Below are 11,538 nucleotides of genomic sequence, written 5' to 3' on the forward strand. Positions count from 1 at the left end.
CGGTCAGATTGCCAGAGAGGAGAAAACATGGTGCCAGTGTTGGGGAGAGTGTGAGAAAACGGGTGGTTTTGCACTGTCAGTGTGGGTGTAAATAGCTGTATCGGTTTTTGGAGGGCCGTTTGGAGACTTGTTTAAATTACTTAAACTGGGCTAGTGCATGGTCAGGAATTTACCTGCAGAGATATTAGCAAAGGAATGGCGAACAACCCAACCACTCATGAAAAGGTTACTAGGGGCTAAGCAGGTAAGCATATGCCTTTGGCTCAGGTCCATGATGTTGGGTCCTGGGATCGAGGCCCACACTGGGCTCCTCGCTCAGCAGGGAGTCTGCTTCTCCCTCTCCCTCCGCTGCTCCTCGCCACTTGCTCTCTCTCTTTCTCCAACAAATCTTTTTTTTTTTTTTAAAAGAAAAGGTTAATAGTTAAATGTATTACGATTTCTCCATACCATGGTTACATGCGATGGGCTCCTATGGAAAACTCTCCAGAAGCCAACATGAAGTGTAAGAGGTTTGGTCTGTGTGCACATGGGGTGACAGCCGCACAGCTTTTCCTGGAGGCGAGCAAAACCCCTTTAACAATGGGCACCTTTGGGAGATGGATGGGAGTTGAAGGGAGGGAGACTCATGTACTGAAATTGTTTTTCTTCTGTACCATACCTGCTTTTTCCCTGACATGTTCATTCCTACTTTTATCTCAGCAAACAACCCAGTACACTTTTAAGGTGATGATCCCCTTGCTAGTTAAAGAGGTAACAAGGGGCCGACCCCCGGCGGTGCACATACCCAGTCCCACCTCCCCGGCTCCACGCAGGGCGCTGCTGTATGGGTGTAGAACACAGTGGTTGACTAGAAGAACAAATTATTAAGATTTTTAAAATATAAAATGCTGACCAAATTGGAGTTCTTTGGTTTCTATGGAGCCGTAGGAAAGCGGCAGGCCCGTGAGCAGTTACCGGTGGCTTGAATGTTCCCGGAGGCATACCGCAGGCCTGTTTCTGTCCACCTGCGAAGTTGAGCTACGTGTAGCTGTGCCTGTCAGTTTCCGTTTGGGAACACTTTTGGAAAGGAATCTTTGAGATGCAAAATGACATGGTGATGGGGATTCATACTGTGAGGGAGAGGTATGGAGGATTGAGAAGGCTGATTGCACGCCTGTCAGCACCCTGTTGTCCTGTCCACCTTCGTCTGTGATTTTGTGTGCAAATTCCAGGATTCCGGGAAGCTCCTTGTCGGGCTTGTGAACTTTGAGCTTGCAGACGTCATAATACAGCATGTAATGGACCTACTCTGTAATCTGTCTAATAGTAAACATAGCAGTTTCTTTTCAGATTACGATTTTAGTGATAGGTTAGCACTTACCTTAATATAATAGTCTTTTACTTCTTATAGGATATAGAATAAAGGTGTATTTTGTACATATGCTTAGTGCAGTTGTTCTGAACTTTAATGCATTTGCTTTTTTAAAAAATAAGAGCTTTCTTGAGATATAATTCACATAACCATATAATTCACTTATTTAAAATATACAATTCAGTGGCTTTTATTGGCATCACAAGAGTTGTGCAACCATGACCATAATCAGTTTGAGAATTTTCATCACCTCCCCAAAGTCCCTGTAGCTATTAAATATGCTTCTTTAAGGAAGAAATCACAAAGGAAAAATCAACAGTATGATTATAGCGTAGAAAAATGTATGCCTCTAGTGTTAAATGGGAAACACAAAATACAAAATTATAATAACTACACAGAAAAATGCATAGAAACAAAAAAAGACTGAAAAAAGAAAAATTAGCTTTTAATTGCTATTTATAGACTGATTGCTATCTTTATAGTAGCCCAGGGATCAAAGTATAAAATTAACCAAGGACTGAATGCATGTGTGTAGTTTTTAAAAACCAGTTCCCATGTAAGTGCTTCTGGAAACTTCCATCTGTTGGCAGTCTGTCTCTCCTCCCCACCTGATAACTGTATGGCGCACAGAATTCTCTGACCGTATAGATTGAGCTTCAGAGTGTGGAAGCTTGGTTGCTTGTTCCTAGTTTAGTATTATTACCAGAATTGCCAGTTTCTGCTTCTGCTACCATATTAGATGAGGCAAGAATCCTGGCACTTACTAGTAATGCTGCTTAGGAAAAGTTTTTGAGCCAAGAGAAAAGTTGGAGGATGCCCTTTGGAGATAGATGAAGTTCAGGCTTCGAAAAGAGAAGGAACAGACAGACATCACCCCTGTTGAGAGTTCTCTTAGCCAGTTAGAGTCGGCGATGTGCTAGAGGAAGTATCTTAAGAAGCCCAGAGTAGTTTAGGGCGCCTGGCTGGTGCAGTTGGTTAAGTGTCCCAACTCTTGGTTTTGGCTCAGGTCATGATCTCAGGGTTGTGGAATCGAACCCTGTGTTGGCCTCCACACTCAGCACAGAGTTTGCTTGGGACTTTCTCTCCTCCCTCTGACCCTCCTTACCCCCAAATAAAGAAAATCTTGAAAAAAGAAGAAGAGCAGGGACTTGTGGACTGAGTCAGGGGGCAGTATCAGTGTCGATCTGGAAGGCGGAAGCAGTTGGCTCACACCTTCAAGGATGTGGTCTCAGACCCGCATCCACTCTGTGCTGCTGCTCTGACTGGAGTCAAAGGTCAGGAGAAGAGACATATCACGGGACTTGGGTGAAAGTGTTGAGTGACCTGAGAATGCAATTTTCAGAATTCATCCAGGAAGAACAGAGGGAAAACTTGACTGTCCCCAGTGGGTAATAAAGTACAAAGACTGTCCTTGACGCTGGCGGTGTCCCGGGCCTGGGCCCGCGCTGATCTTCTGCCTTTCTGCAGGCGACCCTGCCCTCAGCATGAGCCACTGGATGTTCCATCAGCAGGCCCTGCAGGAATACATCCTCATGTGCTGCCAGTGCCCCGCGGGGGGGCTTCTGGATAAACCTGGCAAGTGAGTGCCCTCTCTCAGGGGAGGGGGCCATGGGGAAGGGAGGGTGGGTGTGCCACTCAGGCCTACCCAGGGCTCTGCAGAGGGCAGCAGCTACTGACCTTTAAGAGTCCGGTATCCAGGGGTGGGGTGTGGGGAGTCCCTTTGCATCCAGCTGCTTAGTCGTGGTGGGGGCACCCCCTTCCAGTGCCATCCTGGCATCCTCAGTGCCCAGCCTTTCCCCATGCTTACGTGTACCCCACCCCGGTAAGTCATACAGATTGCTAGTGCATAGCTTTTCTTTCCTCCCCCACCTTTTTTTTTTTTTTTTTTTTTTTAAGCTAAACTGATCTAAATAGAACAGGATACAGGATTTTAAAACCCTTGAGTGTCGTAAACAGAAATTATAATCACCACAACTATTGCCACATACACTGGATATCTTTAGGCACCACAGTCAAAGCAAAGGGAAATCAGATAAATCCTGTCCCCGTGGCTACTGGGCTTGGATACACCCTATCCCTGCTGACACGCTGGGGAAGGCCCAGCGCCAGGCTGGTCTCGAGCAGTTGATCAGGAAGAATGTGGCCCATTTCCAGGCATTTTGGTAGTCTTTCGGAGAAGTATATTAACTTAGCACCAGTGCCACCCTGGAGAGCCCTTTCCAGAAGACCAGAGGGAAGAAGAGGAGGGACCCTGGAGGGGCCAAGCCTACAGGGACAGTTGCTGCTGTGGGCCAGGGCGGAAGGACGGGGCTTTGAGAAAGGCCGCCGGGTGGCAGTGGGACGTGGGGGTGCGTCCTGGGTCTGGATCTCTTGTGGGAGGCTGCGCCTGCGGGGGTCTGTGGGGAGCAGAGGAGCCCCTGCTCAGAGGCTTGTCCTCACCTTGTCCTTGCAGGTCTCGGGACTTCTACCACACCTGCTACTGCCTGAGTGGCCTGTCCATAGCCCAGCACTTCGGCAGTGGAGCCATGTTGCACGACGTGGTCTTGGGAGTGCCGGAAAATGCCCTGGTAAGGCAGGATGGCGGATGTGACACCTCTTCTCCACAGGGTCCCCAGGACGGGGCTTACCAAGAGAGCAGAGCAGCCGCTCTTGCCGTGCAGAATCCTCTGCGCATATCCTGTGTGCGGGCCTGCGGGCACACTGTCCCCCCAGACCCTCCTGGATTCACACCTTCCCGGAGGAGCTTGTGACCGAGGAGGAAACTACCAAAAGGCAAACTCAGGCTTCCAGGTCGGGGCGTGGGATCCAGTCTGCCACAGAGGATCTGTGCCTTTACCCCCTGCCTCAGGACCCAAACTTCTTAACCATTAGTTCCTCAAAGGGAGCTGCTCAGAGGCAGTAAGTCTCTGGAATCTGCAGCCACGCGGCACTGGCGCGAGCTGGCGAGAGCTGGCAGAGCCGCTCTCTCAAGAAGCTTCCAGACTACCTCTAAACGAAGTCTCCCTGAAATGCACCTCCACAGTGCCCTGTTTGTGCCCTCCCCATCACCCAGCACAATTTGTAATGTGTGTGTTTAAGTAGTTGTCTGCTGCCCCCTAAAACTGTCAGCCCCACGAGGGCCAGATGTTCAGCCCACCTCCAGCCCTAGAGCAGCCCAGCCACAAGGAAACACCCCTGAGCCCAGACCTGAGCCTGGGATGTGACTCCAGCTTACAGTGTCCACAGCTGACAATGGGGTCCATGCAGACGGTCACAAAATAGCTCCCACAAAAGAACACAGATGGCCAAGAGATGGATGGAAAGTCGCTCAACCTCACTGATAAGCAGAGCAAATTGGAGCAACCACCACTCAGCTTTTTCAAGTCTTAACAGTTTTTCCATATTTGCCTCCCACACAACCCTTTTCCCTTTGTCTCACTACCCACCTCCCCAGCATCACCTTGTCCTCAGTTTGACACTTGTCTTGCCTGCCGGTGTCGTTGTGCCGTCTCCGTCAACAACACAGAGAGGGTGTGCTTTCCTGCTTTTTAGAGCACGATCTGCCGCCCGTGTCCCGTGCGCTGCTTCTCTTGCCGACCCTGTGCTCGGACGTTTATCTGCGTTCACGTGCTGCTCTGGTGTATCCATTGTAACAACGCTACGGTATTCCTGGGTGCAAACGGACTGCAATTTTCCTTCTGTTGGTTAACATCGAGATGGTTTCAGTTGGTGCTGTTGCAGACAGACTCGCTGTGTACTTTCTTGTGTTAGTTTCTCTAGGGGAGATTCGCTGGGTTGAAGAGAACACGCGCTTCACCTTCACTAGACGGCGTCTCCCGCCCCCCTCGGAGGGGGGCTCGCGCAGAACTCAGGGGAGTCGCACTGTTGTCCGACTTCTCCGTTCTGCCGTTTGATACGTGGGAAGTGGTACCTCGGTTTTATTTCTGCGTTTCCATGATTACTTGTAAGCTTAAGCATCTTTACAGATGCTCATTGACCATTTGTGTTGTATCTTCCGTGACTTGGCTGTCGGCTGCTTTCTTGCGGATTTGTGATTTTGATTGTTTGCCCCTTTCTCATACATTTGTTGGAGTTCCCTGTGTGTTGATAGCAATCCTCTGCTGGTGGTGTGTGTGTAGGGACTCTTCCAGTTCGTTACTTGGCTTTTCACTTTTTGTGGGTTTTTTTCTTGCTTTTGAAAAGGAGATTTTTAATTTTATAGTGAACAGTGTTATTGCCTTTTCGGTTTTTGAGGGTGTGGAGGGGAGGGATACTTAAGAAATCTTTCCCTACTCTGAGGTCATACTTCTCTTTTCTTCCAAGCAGTCTAAAGTTTTGCTTTTCCCTCTAGATTTTTAATTTTCTTGGAATTGATTTTTGTCTGTTGGATACAATTTTCTCTTTTTCCCATGTGGATGAACAGTTGACCAGCCGCACTACTAACTGAAGTTTATAACTGTCCTACTGATGTGTGTCCCGTACGTCATGTACTCAAGTTTCTGTATCCGAGGTGACTGTTCTGTTCCTTTGGTCTCTTTGTCTTACTGCACTGTCTTAAGCAAATCTTAAATGCAGGTAGGCAAGTCCCATCCACTTTGTTCTTTTTACTCGAAATTGCCTTCCTATTCTTTGCTTTTGCTTTTTCCTGTGGATTTTAGGATCAGCTTATCAAGTCCCACAAAACTATAATGGAATTTTTATGGGAATTTGCATTGGACTTAAGATTAATGGGAGAGAACTGACTTCTGAGGCTTTCCATTTGTGAACACGATTTTTCAGATTATCTTCACATCTTTCACTGGTGTTTTATTTATCATTTTCTCCATAAAAGACTAGCACATCTTTTGTTAGACTTATGCCTAGGAAATTTATAGCTTCTGTGTCTGTTGTGATTGGATTTTTCTTCCATTATATTTTGTAACTGGTTGTTACTAAAGTACAGAAATGATATTTATATTTTAATCTTGTATCTAGCCATCTTGCTAAACTTACTTAGTAGTTGTAATAGCTTGTAGAATCTCTTGGATTTTCTACTTAGAATGTGGTGTTATTTTAAAATGAGGACTATTTTGCCTTTTTCTTTCTGGTTCTTTTTTTTTTTTTTTAAGATATTTATTAGAGTGCAAGTAGGAGGAGAGTACAAGTAGGAGGAGGGGCACAAGGAGAGGGAGAGAAAATTCTCAAGTAGACTCTGACATGGGGCTCCATCTCATGACCCTGAAATCACAACTTGAGCTGAAACCAAGAGTTGGACATTCAACCAACTGAGCCACACAGGCACCCCTTTCTTTCTGATTCTCAAGAGTTTTATTTCTTTTTCCTGCCTTGAGATACTGTCTAAGGTCCCCAAAGAGTGCTGACTGGAGACAGTCATAGGGGGTGCTCCTATCTTGCTTCCGGTTGTAATGGGAAGGCGTTTATAATTTCACCATTATGTAGGCTCCTTACTGTGTTTTTTGTTTTTTGTGTTTTTTTAGATTTTATTTATTTGAGAGAGAGAGAGAGAGAGAGAGAGAGCACGCACACAAGCGGAGGGATGGGCAGAGGGAAAGGGAGGCTCTCTGCTGAGCAGGCAGCCTGATGTGGGGTTGGACCCCAGGACCCTGGGATCATGACCTGAGCCGAAGGCAGACTTTAATGACTGAGCCACCCAGGCACCCCTGAGGGTTTTGACAAATACTTCCTATCTGGTTAAGGATGTTACTTACCTTCTCTTCCTGGTTTGCTAGGTTGTTGTTTTGTTTCAATCATACTCTAATATTAAATTTTATTGAGTGCTTTCTCTGCACCTGATTTTCTCCTTTAATCCAATATGCTATTGTTAATAAATGTTCTGATGATAACCTTACATTCCCAGGATCAGCCCTTCTTGGCCATAGGAGAGAGAGAGAGAGAGAGAGAGAGTGTGTGTGTGTGTGTGTGTGTGTGTGTGTTTAATACATTGCTAGATTCAATTTGCTAGTATTTTTTTGGCCAGTATTTTTATTTAGGATTTTTTACATGATACTCAAAAGAAAAACTGATCTAAAATTTTTGTTTTATTGTATTGCTTTTTCCAGTTTATATTTCAGGATACTATCATAGCCTCATAAAATTAGATGGGTATCTTCTCTCTCTGTCACCGCCCCCATCTTTTTTTTTTTTTTTTAAGTCTTTGAGAACACTTGTACAGGTTAGAGATGATCTGTTTCTTGTAGGTTGATAACACTTGCTTGAAGAGCCATCTATGCCTGGTATCGTGGGACAAGAGTGATGATAGCAGAATAAGCAGTTGTTTTATTGATTTAATTTATTCATATGTTTTAAAGAGCTTCTTGAGTAGATTTTGAAAATTATATTGCTCTATAGAGTTATTGAGTTTATCTGTACTTTTATATGTTTTGGCATAAAATCACTCATAGTCTTCTCTCTTAGAAGTTTTAAAACCTCAGGGCACCTGGGTGCTCAGTCATTGAGCATTGAACTTTTTGATTTTGGCTCAGGTCATGATCTCGGATGATGAGATCAAGCCCTGCAAAGGTCTCTGGACTCAAGGTGCAGTCTGTTTGGGATTCTTTCCCTTTCCTTCTTCCTTCTGGCCTCACTCTCGCTCTCTAAAATAAACAAATAAAACATTAAAAAAAAAAAGCCTTTAAACTTCTCCTGCAGTTCTGTTCCTTTTCTTCATTCTCCCCAAATGGAAGAGTCCTGAATACTGGCCCCCAGCTGTACTCTGACTTAGACCCAAAGTTTCTTTTGGGTTTCTGTGAGGGAGTGGAATAATATAAAAGAATTTAAATATGGCCTGATACATTTACTGCATCATAGGGTTGTGTTCCTTTTTCAGTATTACAAATGTAAATACATGGTGATTGTTTTAATAATTGGAATATTGTTTTAATAATTGGAATATATATAAAATTACAATTAAGAAAACTTAAAACAATCACATCACTATTCCTATTTGGATGTGTGTCTGACTTCTGCCTATAAGTCACATCTATGAGCACATTTTCGAAAAGTTTAGGATAACGTGCATACCGTTTTCCTCCATGAGCCTTTGCCCATCATTACCTATTTTGAAATGACTACATAGTAGTCCTTTGTGTCCCACGTAGTGTTCAATGTTTATACTAATACCTTGTCGTTGGACATCAGGGCCTTGTGGGTGGATCTCCCTGGGTGTCTCTGATGAGTCCTCCTTCTGATAAATGCTTACAAGTGCATTGAATTTAACGGCTTCAAGGCTGTGCCCATTCCTAGGGACCACTGGGGCTGCTAACTGGCCTCTGTCCTTCTCTTTGCAGCAGCCCACTCACCCTGTGTACAATATCGGACCAGATAAGGTGATCCAGGCCACCATGCACTTTCTGCAGAAGCCAGTCCCCGGCTTTGAAGAGCGAGAGGATGAGGCACCAGCACAGCCCGCCACCGCCTAGAAGACAAGGCTCCCATGGCTCTCTGCTCACCCACCTCCCCGGTCAGACCAAGGTGTATACATTTCGATACGTACCACATTCTGTGCTGCATAAGCCTTGGCCACTATGGGGCTGTGGTCCTTTGTCTTTTCCTGTCAAACAAAACAAAACTGATGGCTCTGGGTTTGGAGAACATAGTGGCGTGGTTTTTTAAAAAGTCTTTCCACCTCTGTCAAACCAAAAATCTGTCAGCCTGCGTGGCACCTGAACCTGGCTCTGGCCTGGCCTGGGTTGTTGGGGAGCGATGCGCCCTGGGCAGAAGCAGCCCTCGCCACCAGCTCTCCAGCCTGGACAGTGGTACTGAAATGAACGGCATCTATGAGTCACTGCTGCCCCCCCCCACTGTCCCCGTATGCCACCCTTAAGTCACCAGGAAGGTGCCATCCTGCGGGTGGAAATAAGTGCTCTGTGCCAAGGGGGAAGGGGAGCTTTGGTCCCATCAGACTGAATTCTCTAGAAAAAATCATGGTGGGACTTCACTATGAGATGCCCAAGGCTGCAGGGAAAGGGAGCCGGGGGGTGGGGGAGAAAGGTCTCCTTGGGTTGTGACTTCCTGCCCCTCTGCCTGGAGAACCGAGCCCCACTCTCCCCAGGGCCCCTGATGGGTGCACAGGCGCTTTGCTTCAGCCACCTGGGCAGTGACTTCGACCCAGGAAGCCAATTATGAGTGGAAATGAACCTCTAGCTCGGTTCTGCACCCAAGGAAGCAGCCCCAGTGCGCACCCCTCCCCCACCCCATCATGTGAAAACCCCTCTCAGTGACCCCTCTGCGTGTTTCCATCTCCCATCAGACTCTCAGCCCGGCCTCCTCAGAGATGGTGTTGTCTTCTCTCATCCCAAGTATTAATGCTACTAAGTCTTTCACCTTAATTTGACTCAGGATATATTCACGTCCTGCCCACTCTGGGCCCCCAGACATAAAATGAAGCGCTCCGTGGGCTGGCTGCCACCGAGGCCGGAGCCGAGGAACCCTGGCTGAGGCGGGGCGGGGGGCCGCCCCATATGCTCAGCCTGTCCGGGCCTCTGTGGCTTTCAGTCAGTGGGGTGTCGAGCTGGGCCATCGGTCCACTGTTGCTGTCCCAGCAAACTCCGCGTGGCTGACCTGGCCTCCGTAAGCAGCCGCGGACTGTGGGCCGGGAGGCGCTCAGAGATGCAGCATGAGGCCCCTCTCAAAAACTCCGCCCTTTGCTGCCTCTAATTCCCTATTGCTTTGGCGGATTGGGCTATATGTATTACCTCCTTGAAATAATAAAAGAATGACCTTTTCAATGATGTCTCTCATTTGTGACTGGTACCAAGAAGATTCCCTCAGAATGTCCAGTGTTGGGGGTCCCTGGGTGGCTCAGTGGGTTAAGCCACTGTCTTCGGCTCAGGTCATGATCTCAGGGTCCTGGGATCGAGTCCCGCATCGGGCTCTCTGCTTGGCAGGGGTCCTGCTTCCTCCTCTCTGCCTACTTGTGATCTCTCTCTCTCAAGTAAATAAATAAAATCTTAAAAAAAAAAAAAAAAAGAATGTCCAGTGTTGGGAGTTACTGAAGACTGTTCGCAGGTCGCCCATCTCCTGTATGCAGGGTTCCAGACCCTGCGTGTGAGCGAAGACAGGCGTCTGGCTGGGGCTCCACCTTCAGACACGTCCTCCAGCCGAGGCCACAGTGGACCTAACGCACAGCGAGAGAATCTCTTGTCTTTCCCAATCTCCCCAGAGCAATTTGGTTTACTCCCCAGCACTCTGTACACCGCGTCTCATGGTCTGTGTCTGTCTCCTCCCTCTGACTCTGGGCAGGGGCTGTGCTGCTGTGCTCCGAGTCCTAAGGCAAGCACTCAGCCACAGGTGGGGGTAGTCGTCCTGACCAGGGGCAGGGGGCTGCCACAGGAACACTAACAGGCCAGAGTCCTGAGGTCACCTGGCTTTCCTTCAGGGGTGAGGAGAGGGTGTCCTCCTCTTGGAATATAATCCCTGTCCCTGTGCTGTCATTGCCCTGGTAACAGCTTGGGCTACAAAGCAGTGTGGGGAGAGGCATGCTGGCCATCACCTTAAGGAAAGGTCAAACCGTCGCATGCCTGGAGCCTCACACGGTATTAGGGGTTGGGTTGCAGTAATGGGTGTGGTTAAGAGACGGAAGGGATTGCTTGGGTGTGAGCTGGCTTTATGACACCCAGGCAGGAGGGTGTGTGCTGGCCCAGGGTTAGGTGAAGTGTGCCTCCCAGAGAAGAGAGGGTCGTTTGCTGGCACTCTTATCTCTGGGCTTTACACTGGCATAATCACGAGACTCCCTGCTTCCAGTTGGGTCTGGAGGATTTCCTGACTTTGACAGCGTTCAAGTGAGTGCTGGACAGAAATTCTCAAATGTATCATGCAGCTCCTTCAGTAGAAGGCACTGATGTTGCATTCAATGTGGGGGCCATCAGTAAAGAAATACAAAGCTACCACAGATGTCTATATCCAGATGAGCTCCAGCTTTCTCCTTGGATGCATTTCAGACCCACCTTGAGCCCCATATAAGTCGGGCAGCCTGCTAGATTCTCCTGTGAGCAGAAGGGGAGCCTCCTAGATAAGCAGACGTCCCTGGAAAAACAGTACAAGCCAACCATATTTCTACACTGCCTTCGCTTCATGGCATCGTTTCTGAGTTAGAAACTACCCGTCAGATTCTGGCCACTGTGTTGGGGGCAGGGCAGTCCTCCTTGAAGAAGGCTCCTTCTCACGAAGACTTCACACAAAAGCATATGCCATAATATTAAATAACAGCT

At 47.6% G+C, this 11,538-nt stretch overlaps 1 protein-coding gene across 1 annotated transcript in view; it reads left to right on the plus strand.

The window, feature by feature from the left end:
* FNTB (farnesyltransferase, CAAX box, beta) overlaps positions 1-10,056 on the plus strand; it is a 64,984-nt gene extending 54,928 nt beyond the window's left edge. Inside the window, exons 10-12 of the mRNA XM_004738935.3 lie at positions 2,819-2,930; positions 3,804-3,918; positions 8,617-10,056. Of these exons, the coding sequence (XP_004738992.1) occupies positions 2,819-2,930; positions 3,804-3,918; positions 8,617-8,748 (359 nt within the window). The 3' untranslated portion in view covers positions 8,749-10,056. The remainder of the gene's footprint in view (positions 1-2,818; positions 2,931-3,803; positions 3,919-8,616) is intronic.
* Positions 10,057-11,538: the final 1,482 nt, after the last annotated feature.

This window comes from Mustela putorius, unplaced genomic scaffold (genome assembly GCF_011764305.1).
Source record: "Mustela putorius furo isolate JIRA1106 unplaced genomic scaffold, ASM1176430v1.1 tig00000129_pilon_pilon_pilon, whole genome shotgun sequence".
In the NCBI taxonomy this organism is placed as follows: Eukaryota; Metazoa; Chordata; class Mammalia; order Carnivora; family Mustelidae; genus Mustela; species Mustela putorius.